The sequence below is a fragment of the Phymastichus coffea genome, unplaced genomic scaffold (genome assembly GCF_024137745.1).
Source record: "Phymastichus coffea isolate CEN01 unplaced genomic scaffold, Cenicafe_Pcof_1.1 PCOF00047, whole genome shotgun sequence".
In the NCBI taxonomy this organism is placed as follows: domain Eukaryota; kingdom Metazoa; phylum Arthropoda; class Insecta; order Hymenoptera; family Eulophidae; genus Phymastichus; species Phymastichus coffea.
The window spans coordinates 453,341-472,911 of record NW_026706858.1 but is presented as its reverse complement, the minus strand read 5'-3'; the positions used below and the strand labels follow the sequence as shown (position 1 = coordinate 472,911).

The window sequence follows — 19,571 nt, the reverse complement described above, 5'->3', positions numbered from 1 at the left end:
AGCAGCATAGTAGCTTCTGCTTATGAGGCGCGCCGCGCAACTTTGCGTTCGAGTCTGCGGACGGATTAATTTAAATGGCCAAAGCTGATCCGCCGGCGCCAAAGGATAGCGGTTATGCTAATCCCGCGAAGAAAGCCCACTCCCTGTCTTTTCTCTCCGCAGCGCGCCAATCAAAGCCCGAACGCGATGACTTCTCGACGATGGCTTTTGCTTTGACGCTTTTTCGTTTATTGCTTTCCTCTCTATTCCAGCAAACGTCATTTGAATACGTATCAAAATGCTAACTCGTCAGCCCGGTGGGCTAGCGTGTTGCTCATTTTCATGCCAAGAGAAATATGCAAGTGTCGTGGCGGACCCGCTTATCTCATCTAGCCAGCATTTCTCACATTATCAGATATTACCAATTGCAAATTTCACTCGCTTGCATCGTGTGCATTTCTCATCGCTCGTCCTAAATCGATATTTGTAAAACTTGGCGAAGCGGCGTACAACTCAGCCGCAAAGACTGCGAGAACGTAGACGCGTGCGAGAATGCAATTCCAGGCGGAGTTACCAACTGATCTTGCGCCAGAAGTGCTTGCGTTTTCGGGCCGAAAAATCGACGAACGTTTTCCGCGGGGTAGCAAACTCGGCAGGCGGCAAATCGACATCGCGATAAAAGGAGACTCGAGAAGAATGGTTGTTTGTTAATCCGACGAGGATCCAAGAGGGAAGGGCAAAGATTGGCGCGAACAATACGACTTCGAGAGAAGTAAGTGGTGTGGGCTCGGCGCGTCGGCTTATTTGTCAAATGCAGCCGGCGAGCTTGCTGTCCGCTGGCAACAAATATTTGTCCAGGACAAAAGGACTGCAGGCTTCACAATCACGGCTCTCTTCTATTCGCGTCCGACAGCGGAGCTCGTCACGAGCCTGAGCAGGACAACTCGCGCGCGTGCACGTCCAACTGATTCGCATCTACTCTGCTTCGCAGTCGGACACCTCTTGCGCGTACAGATTGCGCGTACATTCGGAGATGCGATGGAAGGAAGCTATCGATCGGAAAGAATGGCAGTAACCGAAGCGTCGATAAGGCATATTTAGCGAGCGGAAGGTCGAGCTTCGGTAATGCATATTCGAGATATGCGGCGTGTAAGCGTAGATTTCGTGCTTGGCAGGCAGGCACGATGTATCGCCGTCGATTGAATATGCATGAATCGGCGCAGACTGTTTCTGCCGACTCACCTTCCGAAAAACCAATTGCATATTCTCCCCGTCGAGCTCGCTGCCTGCCTGCCTCTCCAGCTCGCAGCGCCAGACAAAACGAGCGTACGAGCAATCGACTTGTGTGTGTGTGTTTTTTTTTTTTTTAATGCAGCCAGACAAGCCAGCTACACAATTATATAGCCGAGAGCCGATGTTGAATTTATTGCTGCTGCCGTAAGCGCTCCTACGATTTGGCCCACTTCCAAGACGAAAATGCCAAGCTGCTCATATTTCTCTGGAGTTATCGTTGCGCCTTGCGTCTAAACACTTCGCAGCTTTTGCTTGTGTCTTCGCACTGCTCGGTCTCGACAGCTTCTTCCTCTTCGCTGGATGCCTTTTCACACGGACTCTCGGGCTGCGAACTGTCTGAGCGACGCGTTCCACTTGTTATCGACTCGATTAGAAACATTTGCGCGAGGACATCTTCCATCCGTCTGGTCCCTCCGGCGATCAACGTTGAGCGCACGCCAGTTATTTTTCTGCTCTGCGCAAAGCGCCCCATCTGTATATGTGTGCTCCGCTTGATTGTTTGACTTTTGCCTTGCTGCGGAGTGTCGGAGTGCGAGAGCTTGCTTTAGCTGCGGCTGCACACGCGCCGGAGTGTTTCTTCGGCTAATTCGCCTTCGATTTACATAGGCTTATTGTCCTTTCTCATGTTTGCTTGGCTTTCATGCGTATTTATCTATTTGGACTCACAGGAGGCGCTATTATATATATATATATATATATATATATATATATATATATATATATATATATATAATCCAGCCAAGTATCTACTCATTCGCAACTCTTCACGGCGACTACACCAAACTTCAGCTGTATTCAGAGACGCATCTACTTTTCCGTGAATACGTCGCGTCATATTTGTCCATGACTCTGGAAAAAACACGTTCGAGTGTCTTACTCATTTCTCGCGTGCTCTTTCGAGTGGCGCGGGCGCAAGATCATATCAGTGAATGGAAAAGATTTGCGGAAAAATGCTCGCCCCTTTAACGTTCACGTCGCAAGCTCGTGCGCACTCTGTACGCCCGTGTACCATTTGAAAATGCAGAGACGACGCGAATCGGAACAAAAGAGAGAGGGAGGCAGAGCGAAAAAAAAGCGAGCTTCGGATAAGAAGTAGCGGCTCGATATTCATTCGCGCGGAAATTCAAACGACACGTCGAGAGAGAGAGAGAGAGAGAGAGGGAGACAGGGAGTTACGAGCGAATCGGTCAACAAGCGTCGCATTTGTATTAGCATACGGCTAAATGCGTGTTTTTTTCTTCTCTTTCGCTCGCGATAGTGTCGAATTTCGCCGTGCAAGGCGGTAGTAATTAAAAGAGGAAATCCTCAACGCCCTCTCGTGTTCTACTTTCCTCTCTCTCTCTCACGCTCTCTCTGCTATTCGAATTTTCGCCTGAGAATTCAAAAACACGAAGCCGCCCTTTGCACGGAATTGAGTTCACGAAGTAGACAAAGAGAGAGAGAGAGAGAAAGAGAGAAAGAGAGAGCGAGATTCTTCTTGCGCGACGTTTATTTAAGCGTGTTTTGCACGCCTTCGCAGACCGTGAGCTGCGCGAGCGTACTTTCCGCGAACAAAAAAATTCTTCTTCTTTCTACAGCGATGGAATTTAATCGAGGAGCCCGCGCATTTCCCCCCAAGCTTTCTTTCAGCTCGTTACTCGATAAGTTTGTCTCGCATCTGGCGAGAGGCATTCGATACAAGCAATCGAATGAAAAAGGTGGAAGTTTCAGCGAAATTAACGTGGCGACGACCTACATTTCAGTTTCGGCCGAAAATAAGAGCGAGTCGAGTACGCGCAGACTGTTATTTGAAAAGGAAGTAAAAAAGCAGCGAGAGCTTTTCATCTCTGTGCAAACACGCGCTGCGAGCTGCGCGGCGTCATTTTCTTCGAGCTGAATTTGCATCCGGGCGCGGCGGCGGCCTCGCTTCTGCCGTAATTATTTCTGTCGGCGATTGTGATGCAAATTCCAGCTCGCCTCCCCCCCCCCCCCCCTTCCCCCGCTATTTACATCACTATGCGCGCAGGCGCAGCACGCGCGTACCGGCAAGTTTATTTTTTCAAGCCCCTGCGTTCTCGCGACCTGCCTTCCTGTTTTTGCGGCTGCCGTGCCAAGACTGTTGCTCCTGTAGCTTTTACTTGTGCACCGTCTGTTGTTACGTTGCGGTGGTAGTCTTGCCTTACTTCCTCGTTACAACCACTGAGGAAATCAAATTATTAGGAAAAAATACTTGTTCTACAAGTAGATCGAATCAAATCAAAGGCTGCCACTTGGATAAAGATTTTCAATTCTTTTCAATTCAAGTAGAAATATGCGAGTAAATTCACTCACTGCGTATATTGACTTAATTAAAATTATTGTTTATAGAATCGATTGTAAAACAGAGTTAGTTTACATAAAAGGTAGTAAATCAGATGACTTAGTTAACCCAGCGAATGAAAAAAAAGTAATAAATAACGAAGGAAAAAGTGAGCAAACGAGTGTAATAACCGGCAGAAAATAAACACACATGAGAGAGAGAGAGTAAAGTGCTTTGTCCATATAGCGCGCTCATTTTTTGCATTATCCCTTACATCCTGTTGCAGCACCGATGATACACAACTCATCCATCTCTCGACAGTAGAGTTCAAAGTTTTCTTTCTCTCTCTCTCACTTGCCTCACAATATTGACAAGAGTTTTTTGTACTTGGTGTTTTCTTGTGACATTTCCAAATTAATTCGCTTTCGACCGAACTTGTCACTGCACGGGAAAAAAGTTTGCAAGGATTCGTTGAAACAAGAAAAAAAAGGTAAAAGAGAAATTGACTTTTGAAATGTTCTCTGTCGCTCGTCTTCTTTGCCAAGACTGTCTCCTCGCCATCGCGGAAAAGAATCATAAAAGTTTTTTGCGACCCGTATGCAAAAATTACGATGCGTTTCGCCTCAAAGAAAAAAGCGAACGGCTGGCTCATCCGGGCTTCTTTTGCGGTGCGCTACGGAAATCCAGGCGCTGAATCGAGCGCATTAGTTCGACCTAGATATCGGTGTCCGATGGATTAATTAACGAGCGCGAGGATCTCGGCGACGAGGAAGAAAAAGCTTTGGCTTTTTTGCTCTCGCTCTAAGTGACTGAGGCTCGGCGGTAAGACAAAGCAAGCGGCTAGCTCCTCGCCGAAAAGTTTGTAAACGAGCGACGGTGTTTGTTTAGAGAAAAACAACCGGTCCGGCCCGACGGGATTTAAGGGGCATCGGCGGAAACTAATTATCGAGACTGTTTGCACCAACGACGTTTTTTAGCTAACTGTCCCATTGAAACTTTGCCTCGTTCACAGGATTATGCGTCTCACAGGAGAGCAACTTGGTTTTTCCTTTATCCAACGAGAGCTGCGCGCAACGGCTTGCTTTGTCTTTCGTTGGATCGAATAATGGACTTTCAGTCGATTCATCAACGCCAATTTCCTCGCGTCGCGCGCAACTTATTTGGAAGCTCGGAGCCAGGGTTGGGGGGAGGGAAGGGGTGGCAAGATCGTTATCGTGAAAGAAGAGGGGAAACATAATCTAGAGAACAGCGTCCGGACGACAAACTGGCCGCAGAATTTGTACTCTGTCCGTACTGAGGCGTCAGGTTGGTTACTCTAATGGTGCTTTCATCGTCGTCGTCGTCGTCGTCGTCGTCATAAATCCCGCAATCAGTTTCTCTCCTGGAGGTGCCAAAACTCTTGCGTCAAAGGACACACATACGCACACGAGGGGCTCTTTCGCTCCTTGTCGTCGTGCAACTGCACGCAAAAGAGCAACTCGTTTGCGCCGACCACTAATGACGCGGCCGTGTTCGGGGCCGTGTTTAGCCAGCAAACCTAAAGCGTATATCTAGTATCGAAGGCGTGCACAAGCTGCTGCTGCCACTGCTGGTGTGCGCCAAGATTATTATTCGCCGTAGGGACGTTGAATGGATTTTCAAGTTTCGAGAGGGCGACGAAAAAAGTGGCGCGAAATTGCATTAAACGAGCTGTGCTGTACGAGGCAACTCCGGAAAAGGAGTTCGCCAGAGTTTGGTCGCAAATGACGAAACTAAAAATCTGTTGGCAGATAAGTGGACGTAACCGAGGATGCCTGGAACAACTGTAATGATTCTCAGCGAGGCTGGTGAAAATGAAAATTGTCACGAATGGATAGCTTATAGATACGAGTGCAATGGACGGGAAAAGAGAGGTGTTGGCGCGTTGACAGTGGAAAAAAGAGATTGGCGCGAACAACGTTAATGACAATGGAAAAGCAATCTGGCTTGCTTAACCGAGAGAGAAAGCAAACACATGCACAGGCGGGCGCGCAGACAGGAGGGAAGCCAAACGAGTTGCAATTAACGCGGGCTGCCTCATTAAGTCAACGATTTTTGCTTATTTCCGAAACAAAGTGATATGCTCTCATGGACGCGGCGCCGCGCAGCAGGTGGGCACAGCGATCCTCGCGCACGCACACCGAGCACACAAAGCTTTGTGCCCTGGCAACACAATTAAATTCTCATGAATGCATAATATCCGCGTTCGTATATTAACAAAGGTTTACGCAATTACTCGACGAGAGGGAGGGAGGGAGGCCCTATATATTGTTGCCTATTAACGGGGACCAACGCAACTTCCGCCGCGTCGTGTATCGGCGCGGCACTGGAGTTTCGCATTCCCCGCGCGCGGCGCTCTCCCTCTCCAGGGAATTTCGGAGCTCGCAGGTTAAAGTATCCCACTTCGATTTGCGCGCGTAAATCGCTTCTCCCGCGCACTGAATACCACTTTGCCCATTTCGTTTCGCGCCAGCGAACTTCACTTTTTCTTCGCTTTTTTCCGGCAGCGAGCTAGGCACCACTGCCTCGCCGAACTATTTTCAAGTCGAATTTATTCCCAAACTCGCCAGATATTGGAATACTTTTGTATTTTCGATAATTAAAATTTTACTGTGAGCTTTTAATTGATCGACATTTACCACCACCAGATGAAACTTCCAAACTGATATTGACTTGTTAGCGTCTGACCAAAGACAGACCTTACTACTGCCAGCTGACGCTTTTATTACAAAGTCAATGGCAGCTTTACCTGGAAAACCTCTTGTAATAAACTCACGCTAGCCACACAATAACCACGATTATGTGGATTTGCTGGTGAGCTAGCTACTACTACGTTTAACATCGACGTCTTGCAGTAAAAAAGCCCATCATTTGTCACTCACTTCCACTTTCCAATTTTATTTTTCAGCCAGCGTTTGCAATGACTTCTGCCTTTGAACTTTACTTACTTTCTGCTCTAATTAGTTTGGAAGCAAATACTTTATGAACTGTTAATCATTATAGGTATTCCCAATTAAACGAGAAAATACGTCTGAATTCCGACATTAATTTAGCAAGCAGGAAACTGACTTGCACGTCATATATTTTATTAAAATCCAATAATTTAATCACTGAAAACAAGTAGAAAAAAAAAGAAAAAAATAACCAAGCACTCTGCTCTTTACCACTCGCGAATTGAGCGAATAACCGTGAATAGGAAAGCCATGGTTCGCGCGTGGAATATCGTGGTAAATAGTACAGATGAGCAGTAGGGTAGAGCTATAATGGAGAAAATCCGTCGGCGGATCGAATCGTCGGTTAATTGCTCGCGGCGCCGCGGGCGCATTATGAAGTTTCGTTCCACTCGGAAATAATTGAGCATCGCGAGCGCGCGAGACACATAATCGCATAGGCGCGCATGCCGAGTTCTGTCTACCATGCGAATGCACGCGTTAGGCACACACGCTACGCCTGCTGCTGCTGCCGCCGCTGATCTACTTTTTGCTAGCTTGCTTCTCGCTTTTTTTCTTTTGACTATGTGGGCTAATTGCTTGTTTCTGAATTAGTCACGCGCCCTTTCTTTCTGACGATACATCCAGAACCAACTCTTACTGGTTTTAATGCGTGCTTTAACTTACTCAATTTTCGAAAATACTCAGCTTCAATTTTCATTCATTTCTAAATTGCGGATACAACGGTTCAATTTATATTGTACGACTGCTGATCTGAGTAATGTGCGAGACGCGTCAAGCTCTCAAATTACGTATTTAACATCTTTTGTCTCCTTCAAGAGGTATAAACGACGATTGTTTGAAATATTCTTTAACGATATTAGAAAAAAAGGATCAGAAAACTTCTTCAAATTAAAGTAATCAGTTGAATTGATGGAATAGATGCCAGATTAGGCAGCGGTCAACTCGAGGAGCATACGTGCGAGTTATACGCCATTACTCGTGATGTGATTCTAGGTTAACATGCGTGGGGCGTAACTTACAAGACTTGATTATTCCATGGAAAAGAAATCAGTGGGTTACTAATTTTCTTTGTGCGGCATTTCATTTGTGCAAATGTGACGGACTTGTAGTTAAGCATTTCTTTAGTGTTCAGAAAGTCATTTGAAAAAATGTTTTGTTTGCACACACTCACAATTTTTAGTTCTATATCATGATGTCAGAAAGAATCTATTCGACTGTATATTCCATTTGAGCAACAAGCAATTGACCGATCACTCTTACTAGACGACAATAAACCTCTATAGATTCGGACAACAAGGTTTCGTCAACAGACGAAATTCGAAATCTAAGCAAAATACAAAGCCTCTTGGGAAACTAACAAGGAGCGAGCAAACGGAAATGAGGATAGGACTGTTCTGGTTCTCAGAACACGTATCGCAGCAACAGCTTGACCAAGGCACGAACTGAGAGAGAGAGAGAGAGAGAGAGAGAAGAAGAGAGTAACACGGGTACACTTTGACGAGGACGATGATGGATCGCTTTTGTAGCCTGGTCATTTCTCCCACTGACAATAAGAGAAGTCTCGCCCCCCTCCCCTCCAAATCTTCGCGATTACTCTCACCGCCTCATCTCCATTTTGCATCCTTGATTCAAGAGGTGGATACGTCTTGTCGACGATTTTCGCGAGAATGAAAAGCTAACAAAATATCTTAGACTATACTGACTGGTAGTGAGCTATGCTTACTTACCTGGAAGAAAGAAAAAGAACATAAGCAAATAAGGCATTTGGACTGTTTACAAAGATATAAGAGCACGCGCGTGAATGATTCATAAAAGATTGCGAAATGTTGTCTAATTTAGGTATAACAAGAGTTAAGCACACGAGGTCAAAACTTTGGTAACAAGGGTCAACTGGTCAGAGCCAAATCGATCGAGCTTCGAAAGTTCTTTTTCCCCATTTCGCTCTCCAGACTGATATAACGACCATTGCACTTTCTTAATTGTTTTATAACAACGTCAAGCAGATGTCGCGTAAAAGTTTTTACTCTACCGTGGGGTTGAGTTGAGCTAAAGAACTTTTTATAAGTGACGGAAACGCACATGTCGACTAGTTGTCAGAGAACGAATGACGAAACATCGTTTGATAATTAAGGTAATACATCTGACGTCTGCAGAAGGTCGATCGATCAAATTCGGCCGTTATTGTCACGGGCTGAAATCTTTTGACGATCCTTCATTCGATCTCCCTTTTATGCGACAGGTTACTTTCTTTTGTCCTGCGCGCGCTTTCATTGTTAAAAAAGTTTATCCCGCGAATGTGAGAACTTTTAATTTCACGATTTTTTATCAGAGATATCTCGCTGGGAAAAATACTTGACGCGGTTATCATTAAAAGTTTTTCCCTCGATCCTGAACACGTTCCTTAATTCGTTTAGCTTTTCTCCTTATTAAAAGCTGCAGGTACTAACTGCAACTTAAAACTTGTCTAAAGAGAATAGAATTTACATACTACCGTGCAGCATTAGCCTCGGTAGAATAAAATTGAAGAATGAAGGGGAGAAAGATGTACATTCGCATCATAAAGAAGATGATTCTGATTGATAAAGACAGTATTGCCAGTTGGAAAATAAACGAAAGTATCCCTCGAAGGCAAACAACATAAATCCTCAAAAAACAGCATTTTTAAAGAAGGAGCGTCAAGTTCTGACTCGACGGTAGATAATTTATGATTTAGCCGAGAGAGAGTGAGAGAGAGAGAGAGTAACGTTGAGCCGACTCGTTTAATGGAGAAAATGTCTGCTCGGAAGAAAGAAAAGAAGGGGGAGAGGTCATGTGTATCGGGGGGTCGTTTTCGGCGCGGTAAACGCGGTAAACGAGCTCCTGGCCGTCTCGGAGAGAAGGACATTAAACAACAACTCCATATCCGGCCGGCAAGATAAATTGCCTTGCTCCCTCCTCCTCGGCAGAAAAAGACGCCAACGCGATTACTTGCGGAGCGCGAATAACGAGTCGTTTTTGCTTTCGGACAAACAGTTTTCAGGGCGGCGAAGCAGCATGGCTCGCGGTTTATTAGAGACTTGATCGAAAATGGCGGGGGCCATGCTTTAGCATCCGCGCGCAAAGCAAATTTATACACGTCCATTCGGAAAATATGGGCCGTCGGCTATCAAACGTACAAAGCCGAGCATATAAATATCTTTGCCATAGGCGTTTATAACGAGTGCTCGATTAAACGCATCGCCAAGCCTGCGCGAGGACCTCACTGACAAATGGTCGGCGAAGAAATCGCTCGGAAAGTACGCAGCGATGTGCGTGCGATGCGCTTCTCGCCAAGACGAGGATCAATCAGCTCGACGAGAAAATAAAACTGCAAGGAGCGTAACAGCAAGATAAAGAAAAACGAAAGAGACGATGTTAAACTCGTCGATAAATTGGAATGGGCGTGGACTAGCACACTGGTTCTGTGATCAACCGTTTGTTTGTTGATCAAAGTAGAGCTTTCAATGAAAAGCACTGATTTTCTCAATAGAGAACGAGAGAATAGAGAAGGCTAACGACGGGGGCGAACTTTTAAAAAGCGATTTGGTTCGGTTATAGGCTCTCTTGTAACGGGCAATTGCGAAAACGAGGCTAATCGGATTGCCAGGCAGTTACGACGTAGCCAAGGAGGAAAAAACAACGGCGCATTGATCGGCGCGCAAGGGATAAAGGCAGAGTCGGCTGCTATTGCTGCGTCTTAGCGTTTTTCGCCGTACGCGCCGCGCCGCGCCGCTTAATTCTTTACGGACGGCCGGCTTACGAGCTTGGCATAGCCGCTCTCCACAATAATGGCGACGGTGAATCGCAGAAAGCTTAGTTTTCGGACGGCGATTACACAAAGTTTAAGCTGCAGGATTTACCATTATCGGTCATTTGGCCAAATCCCGTATGGGTCCAATTCTCTAGCGATTCTTTCATGGATCAGCGATGCCACTTCTCTTTCTCGCTTTTTCGGAGTCTGCGTTCAACGCTGCAGTCAACGAGCGTTTCACTCGGCAGAGACAATTCCAATCAGCGCCACGAGTGCAGCCTGTCCTTTAGGCAAATAATTGGCAACGTGCAATTAGAGCCGTCGAAAGATGTGTCAGGTTTTTACTGGTGCGCTCGCGCGAAACGGACACGTTAATATCAATGGAGTAGCGCTCTTTGAAAGACCTCGGCGGCTTTCGCGCGTAGATCCTTAACAATCGCGCACTCGCAAGGGGAGATGGCGCGTGGCCCTAGCCAATTGATTGTCATTGAAAGCATTGAAAGAATAGTCTCCGCGGCGCGACAATGGCGCAATTGACGCTAACGACTCGGAGCGTCCAGAGCAAGGCCTTTTCCTTGGTTGCGGCAAGAAAAATGCCGCTGCTCGCGTCGAGTTGTGATTAGCAGCCGAGTCAATCGTTAATTAGGCTCGCGTCCGGGATCGCTCGAGAATTCAATAAGCTCCGCGCTGGCGCCGCACGTTGATTGTAGCCGCGCGCACAGCCCATTGACAAGCTACACCTGAATCGCGCGCCCATTCGAAGTTTGACCGGCAGAGCGTGATGGATTTCCGAGAGAAGGCGCGAAATGTTGTCAGCTCCTCGCGGTAGCTAGCAACAGCCAGCGGGCCGACTGGTTTTTTTTTAAACGGGCAACCTTTTAAAAAGCTTTTAGCATTCGTAATTGCTGGCCATTCTAAAGTACCGTACGCTCGCACGTGCCGCTAGCTATAGCGCTTGCCATTGTGCATTCACTCTTTGCGATATCTGTGTATGCTGAGTTTCATAGTCGTCGTAGGCCGGAACAAGTGCTTTTCTAACTAATCGCTCGTTTTGTTCCTCTTTCTGCGCTTTTTACTCGCATCGTGTTAGACACGTAAGTGGATGCTGAGCGCTCGGCCCGAATGATTTTCGACAATTTTCGCTCGCATGCTTCGCGCGCCGTTCGTTGTCGAATAAATAACTTGCGTGCACTGGATAAGCTTTATTTTTAGTCGGGTTTTTCAGATTTTCTGCTCGCGCGAGCACCGAGCTAAGGATCGTACAACTTTACGCGAGAGTCTGCGGCTGGCAATGCTCGTTGAATGGCATATTAAGGTCGGACGTAAAAGAGTAGTTTGCTGCACTGTGAATTGAAGAAAAGCCAAAAGTCGCTGTTAGCAGCGCGACGGTCGTCGGCGTCCTAAACAAACAAATAAAAGCCAAGGCGTTTATTCGGCAGGAGATTCGAAAAAGTGAAAGCACACGTAGGTAGCAGGGAAACCAAACACAATCGGCGATTCCTTTGACAAGTGCGAGAATTTCGCTGCGCTTGGAAATCGGATCTCTGGAAAATGCAGCAGCCGGAGCTTACTCTCCGGCGGGTATAGGTACTCGATGCTTTGGTCGAGAGCCCTTACTCTCTTTCATCGAGCCTTGAGAATTAGGAAGCCACCGCTGTGGGAGCTCCGGAGAGTGAAATACTCTTATTTGGCGGCGGCGGCAGAGAGAGAGAGAGAGAGAGAGAGAGAGAGAGAGAGAGAGAGAGAGAGAGAGAGAGAGAGTGGACGTTATTCATGTGCGCTCTCGAGATCTTGGACGATTTTTTTATTTTTCTGTCGCTTGCTCAAAGCGCTCCCCTTTTCTCTTCTTTGTCCGAAGAAATGCGAAAAATTGCTGCCACGACCGGATTGAAAAATTCGCTCGGAGGATTCTTCTCTTTTCCGAGTGCGATTAGTTTAGCCGAGCTGGCTAAAGTGCTGGCTAAATTGCTGGCTGAATTGCTGGCTAAATTGCTGGCTCGATGTCTGACGAAAACTCGGCTGTACTACTTGCACGAGTCGTCCAAGATTATTCGGGAGTGAGTACAAACAAGTCGATCGACGTCGATCGACGTGGGCGCGATAAAGCAGACATGAAAGAGACGATGCGAATCGTGAATTGCTCTGGCTGACTGAAGTCGCGCGGTCGCACTTGCTGGTCGGGAACATTTTAGTAAATATTCGCCTGGCTTGAGTGCGCCAAAAGAAGAGGTCGGTTTTCCGCTATAACAGGCAAAAAATCTGCAAATCCAGAGAGGCGGGCGTGACGTCTAACAAATATTCGTCGGAGAGAGGGATGGCAGCTTGTATATAGGGCGGCGCGCGATACAGAGCGGGGAAAAATCCGCTCTCGGCTCCCTCGTGAAATTGATGGATGCGCGCTCGCGCGCCCCGACAATAACTCGCGATATCAAAGCAATCAGCAATACTAGCAGCTTGGCATCTCCGGAACGAAAGACTTTTTCACCAGAATGCTGTGTCAATTGCGCGCCTCCACTTTCTTCGCCCATTTTTTTCCATCCCGGTCCTCGCGACTTTACTTGTTGGCGTGTCTCTGCTCTTCTTATTTTTCACGCTTGCGCGTCATTTGTCATTTTCACTCACTGCGAGATACGCAACGATAAGCGTGCTTGAAAGTGTCCCATAGTGTATTTGCTTTCTTTCGCTTGTTTTGCTTGCAGCGTTATTGTGTCTAATTCCGCGGAGGGCCGCAGAGCAAACACTTTTTCCTCGAGCTTGGCTGTATTATAAATCACGAGAATAGCATCATTAAAAGCCGCTTTCTATTGTGCAAGCAGCTCTAATAAATAACGGGCCTTTGTTGAAAATCCAGCGCGAGCTTGCTCGTCGTCGCAGCGTTTCTTCACAATTGCCAAGAACACGAGCATTTTCATGCAGCGCGCAACAATTTCAGCTGGCGTTTTCGCGTTTTCGCGTTTTCGGGGTTAGAGCCTTATTCGCAGCCGCACTGACGAGTAACGTCTCGTTTTCTCGTAAACGAAGGCTATTCTACTGCTCGGCGATTTGCAAACAAGTCAAACCATGTACAGGGCGCACGCGTCGAGCGTGATCAAATCGATACGCCCCCCGAGTGGCTCTCGGTCCGAACGCTTCCTGAAAAGTCTTCGGCGGCGTAAGAGGGCCAGCGGATAACGAAAGCTCGCGGGCTACGCCTTCGTTCGGCCAAGTTGCGCCTGCCAGCCAACTGTCATGCAAATAGGCGTTCCGCTCGGCGACCCATCAGCTTCATCGCTCGCCACCTAGCTCCCACTCGGCCGGACCTTCTTCCTTTCTTTCCAGCTCGCTCTTTTGCTGGCCAGTCGACGATGCCAATTGGCTGTTTGTTCGATAAACAACGAGATCGCGCCGTTACACGCACGGCCGCTTACGTTTCATTCGGGTGGGATGCGCGCAAATCACTGCGCGTTAGCGCACACCTCGTTATCTTTTACCCTGACTTTGTTCGCGTGGCGGACACTCGGAAGTCGTAAATATTTCAAATGCTGCCCGCGCCCACCGAGAATGCTTCTCCGAGGGCCTTCGTGCACGAGCTCCCGCGGCTCAATAAAAATACGCCCTTTGGTGGAATCACTTATCTGACTCACCGACAACTTTGCTTTATGGCTGGCCACTGTTTCGCTTCCGATTATCAGTTGTTTAATCTCCGCATAGCGACTGTTTCAATGCTCGCTTACCGTCTTGGATTGCATAGACGGATGCGAGAATTCGAATCCGAGCGAGCGAGCGAGCCTATCCGACTGAGCAACGTCAGCTAACAGAGCGGCAATTTTCCTTGCCGTAGCAACACAAGCGGAGCTCGCGAGGGCAGCTGTGCAGCCGGTTTCCCATGAATACGAATGTCCCGCAAACAGCGCCACCGCGCGAGACACTCGTCGTTGGAGTCGCGACATCGCGCCGCATAAATACGCCTGGCGATACTGCCGCGCTCCCGTATTCGATGCTAAACGCTCTCGCGCGCGTGCGGCGCGCCGCCTTGCATAATTTGATGTTGCCGTTGCGCTGCGCGAAACGCCGCGCGGCATGCGCTCGCGCGATGGAAGGCCATCAAGTCTCTCGAGACGAATGGAGCAGCAACGTTTTCTTCTTGTTTGCGGCATCCGCGCTGCGCATGCTTCGCATGAGCAGGAATGTCCGTCCGTGAAAAGTGAAAAGTGAGAGGAAATAGGAGAGCGTTGCATCCGATTATCTTGTTTTGTGTTTCGTGGCCTTCGGGAACTCCCAGTGGTCCAAGATAGTGTCGCGGTGTGCAATAAAAGGAGGGTACTCGCCGCAACCTCGGGTAGCTAAGTGACCGTGTATAGTGTAAGTCGAGGTCGCGTGGGTTCGATGACACGTTGCATTCCCGAACGCTGATTGGGGCACCGATGGGGGACCCAAAGAGTAGGGCATTTCCCCCTTTCCCCTGAGACAAAAATGACCGGCGCGACCGCAATATCGAAGGAAAACTCGACGCAAACGGTTTAATCTGTCGCGATAATCCGTGTCGCAACTCAGTATAACTGTGGTGATACCCACATCTGCGTACGGTTGTATGCCGTCGTGCGTGCAACCTTTTGTACACCAGCGACGCCGCCGGTTCAAGGGAGCTAAGGACAGGGCGACCTGCAGCCCCAGCTGCCTCTAACACCGCGGCAACTACTGCCCACCGTTAATCTCACAGGCGACGACGTAGCGAGGGCTGTATTCGTGTCCGAGACGTTGGAGGGAGGCATCTTCCCTTGTCAACTGGTAAAACTTCGCTGATCGAATCGCCATTCGTAATCTGGTGCGCTGTTGGTAATTATATTGAGGTGCGTTCTCTTACTTGTAGTTTCTGAATGATCGTACTTTAGAATAGAAATATCCAGATGAGATTTCTTTCGATAGATTATCATGTTATTACTATTGAACATCTGAAAACACTTCTCGTTACCAGACTTCTGCTCGTTCTCTGGACGATCGCAGCCGGGTGAGAAAGAAGAGAGTGCGAGCGCTGCGCAAAGGTTTGTTTTATCTCCCTTTGTCTCTCTCGGCCCGAGATTTGCCTGCGAGGCTGATTACTTGGACTACTTTGGCAAGCGCGGCTCATAATATCGGGATCAAGCGGGGAGAGCATTTTTGGAGATTAGGCGCGCTGCACGCCCGGAAAGCCGCCTGGGCGCATTTCTGGGCGCATTAGAGCCGTATGACGCCAGGCGGGGAGTGACGCAAGGCGCGCTCAGCCGGCCTGCCCCTCCGCCCCGCGAACGAGATTTAAACGAGAAAGTACGAGGGTACGGGCATACGAGGAGACATCCCCCTGCCCTCGGCCCGAGTAAGTGGATCTTTATTCTTGCTCTTTGTCTTCTGCTCCTTTTGTCTCCTTAGGCGCGAGTGCTGGCGCTGCTGTTACTGCGCTGCAGCAGTGCAGTTTGACGTGACTATTTCGTCGTTTGCTGGCCTCTGGGCGCTCGCCGCGAATAAAAGTCGACGAGAGGAGCGTGCCACTGGGATTCGATTTCGGATTGACGACCATTTCCGGTGATCCGACACCTGTGACGCCTGTGAGCGGATGATTAGCCTCGACGGCCCGAGCGACAGCCTGCATGTATGGAGTAGTAATAGCCGAGGCTGACTGACCGTAATTACCGGCATTACGGGCGTCCGCAGGCGCCTATCGACACCGAGCCGCCGACAAATTGTCGATAAGTAACGCGTGTTTAGCGTGGAGATGAAGGCGAATGGTAAAATTGACGGGGAAAGGGTCGCGAAGCACGCGGTGTACGCGGCGCGGCTGCCTTTTGTCTCGTGGCGAAAGAGACGGATGCGACGCGACATTCAAATCCCCGATCGAGTCGCGCCTAGGGTTTATATCACAGTCCCGGCCGATATTGAACAATTGAATGCCGATTTCCCGGCGGACCAATCGAATCCTAATATCCATAGCGGCCAGTGTAAACACGACCGCGAGAATACGATGCGCGCCGCTGCTGGCGCCACTGCGGAACAGCGATATTCCAATGGTATATGACTAGATTTCAATCTGCGTCTGCGCGACCCTAATCCGCGACTGTATTTCCTCCTCCGGCGAGCCTGCAAAAATGCATCCGTCTCTCTGCCTCCATTTTCCGTTTCCCGCCCATTTTGCCAGCAGCACCGGCACCGGAGAAACTGCCAATGAAATACTTTTATTCGTCGTGCCCTTATCGCTGCCTCCGATCCTTATTTAACTTTTAGAAATGGCCTCCCTCTCCCACTCTCTCTCTCTCTACGAGTCGAGTTTTATGGTCACGGCTGCCGAATTGGTTTTTCCCGCCGCCGGCAGCAGCGCGCACACCTTACAATGCTTCAAATACAACGACTCGACTGCCTTTTAAAATCCGATATATTGGCTTATCGACCCACTGCGCCTTTCCACATTTCCAGAGGACACGCCGAACCATAAGCGAGAGCCTTCATTAGCGGCTGAATTCATACAGGTCGAAAGTGGTTAATCCCGACGACCGCGGATCGATCGCCAAGGCCAGTTCGCTCTCTCTCTCTCTCTCTCTCTCTCTCTCTCTCTCTCTCTGCCTCTCTTACCAGATTTCGGCGAGGGGTTGACGAGCGAGCTGCCGCTCTCTCTCGGACAATGGCCCAACATTAGGATCCCTCTTGGCAGCAGCGCGCTCAGTATGACTATCCCCCTTGTAACCATCAACATTACGGCCAGCTCGTATACGTGCGCGCGCGTGCTTTTATGTACACATAGCACACGCCTTCGGACCATTATTAGCTTATGTTTTCGTACCGCGACGATGGCAGCATTGTTCAACCAAAGTCTCTGCGCGTGGACGAGCAATGTGTGACTCGATTGCGTCCGAGCTCCAATGCGGTCCAATTCAGCCAGACCGATTTCGGTCGAATGTGAATTGCCATTGGAAGCTAAGCGACAGCAATTCGGAAAAACAGCAAGAAGCGGACTTTGCAGCGCTCGTGCGAATCAAGTTTGCCCGTAGCATCCGGTCGAAACCACCAATGCCCGCTCGATTTCCGCGGCGGAGCATCTGCTGCTCTGCTGCCTCGTGTCCTAAACTGTCGATGGGTCGGCGCCGCGTGACTCGACTAGCGGCGAGCCACTTGCGACTAGCAGCGGCAGCTGGCTCGCCTCGGGCCGCGCGCGAACCCGACCAAATTCGGTCGCAAACTCGAACGCGATTATGCACTCGCGGCAGATTGCGGGGGCACGCGTTCGATTTTCAACTCGTACTTGGTGGCTCGCTCGACAAATTATAATGGAAGCTCGCGACGACCACCACCACGACGCGCACCTCGTACGTCGGCACGGCCGCCAGTTACGCGTCGTTAATATAACGATAATGGAATCTTCCGCGGTGGGCCAATGCAATTACGCGCGACGAACAGAAGCTGCGATGACCGAACTGTGCGCGCGCGGGCGCGGGCGCACAAGGCTCTGCGCCAGCAGCTTTTTAGTCCGACAGCCGAATTCCAGATGAACGGAGAATTCGATTGCAGTCAGATTGGCGCGCATCGTCGTGTCCTCGTTGTCGCGCTCGCGTCGGCCGCACAGTTAACGGGCGCACCGGTGCGACTTAGATTTAGTCGGAGACGAGTTGCGGAGGGGCGGAGCGGCGGGCGAAAAACCAGCGGAAGCGCCGTGCGAGTTGGAAATTAGCGCTGACCGCGCGTCGACGTCCGGCGCGCGACTAATTCAAGTTTTGGCCCGCACGGCTCGTCGCGCCGCGCGCTCCTGCCAACCGGGACCACGCGAAAGGCCCAAACACATATATCGGCCGCACGCAACAAGCGTATTACTCCCGAGACCGAGAGTTGCACGTAGCGTCTAATCAAACTTTTTGTCGCGGCAGGCTCGGAGCAACGGAAAGGAAGATTCCGGCAGGTCCGTCATCGATCAGCGTTTGCCGTGCCGTAGACGCAATTAACTGACAGTAATTAACTTGTCAGAGAGCAGCTGGCCGTCGGGCGTCTCTGTTGTCGAGGCTGGTCGGCGCCACCGGGGAGGGGCGCAAAAACCAAGCGATGCGACGACGTGACAGGGCGCGCAAGTTTTTGCAAAGTCGAGCGCGCAAACTCCCAAACTTTCTTTCGCGCGAGTGCTTCAAATTACGCTGAATAAAGTGCACAAATTGCATTCTCCGGTGCATAAATCGGCTCGCGCCTAGTCCCGGCGCCAGCACTCGCGTACAGATGCGAGCGCGCGATACGGCACGTCTTCGATTGCCTCGGCGCTTACGAAACCCGTTCCTGGATCCGGCGGCTGCGGCCGCGAGTGCATTTCGAGGAGACTCTCAAGAGGCAGCTGCTTTCTCTACTTATTTTGCACTTATTTTGCGAGGGCACCGAGATGTGTCGCGGCACGGGTGTCGCGGGCCGTGCGACCAGTCGGCGAGCTCATTTCCATCGATCGCTCTATGCCAACGGAGGCCCCAGCAGAAGGCAGCTGAGAACGGCCTTTCGGTCGTCCCGACGGAAGCCTTGCCTGGCCGTTCCATCTCCTCTGTCTCTCTCCTCGCTGCGTCCTGCGCGTTTTCCTATTTTCACGCCTTCCCTTTGGCGCCGTTTCGGCAAAACGGTTCGATCGAGCAACCGAGGCTCTGTTGTCTCGCGACCTACTGCGGGTGCAATACTTACCGGGATCGGAGGAGGCATGTGCCCTGGTGAGCCGACACAGCTGCAGCGGTAGATAGCGCGTGTCCGCCCGAGGCGGCGACTTGGGTGGCGGAGGCGTCGCGCTCAGGAAGCCGCGCTGCAGCTCCCAACCGACCTCCTGGATAATCGAAGCCTTGCGGAAGTAAGGCGTCACCTCCCTCAAGTACTTCACTGCAAGAAAAGAGCAGAACGGAGCATCTTTTAAAATCCAATTTCGCTGCTCTTGGTTTTTATTGCGACGCGAACGCGCGCGCACCTATGCACGCGCGCGGCTACGCGCAAGAGCGAACAGACTGTAAGGCTTTCTCCCCGAAGGAATGCAATATTCCCAGGCTAGAGCTCGCGAGCGACCAAGCGACAAGCTCGCAAACTTATGGCCGATGCAGAGACGGCAAAAAAGGGACACGCGAGCCCGGCAATTTCAATTCACAGCCGTTGTTTTCTTCTCTCCACTCTTCCTTCCCTTCCCCGGCTTCTTCCTCGTCAAATTAAACCTCGACGCTATAGCTCGTAAACGCTCCGTTCCTCGCGCGCGTGCAAATCAAGTGCGTACGCGGGGCGATCGATCGATCGACTATTACCTCCGCGCTTTTACGGCGGCTCGGCGCCGATT

The 19,571-nt window shown here is 49.8% G+C and overlaps 1 protein-coding gene across 3 annotated transcripts in view; it reads right to left on the bottom strand.

Annotated features, from left to right (window-relative positions):
• Positions 1-19,571, bottom strand: part of LOC131665181 (beta-1-syntrophin) — a 140,049-nt gene that overhangs the window by 26,351 nt on the left and 94,127 nt on the right. For all 3 annotated transcript variants that reach the window (XM_058936887.1, XM_058936888.1, XM_058936886.1), the window contains exon 3: positions 18,941-19,129. In XM_058936887.1, coding sequence (XP_058792870.1) covers positions 18,941-19,129 — 189 coding nt within the window. The remainder of the gene's footprint in view (positions 1-18,940; positions 19,130-19,571) is intronic.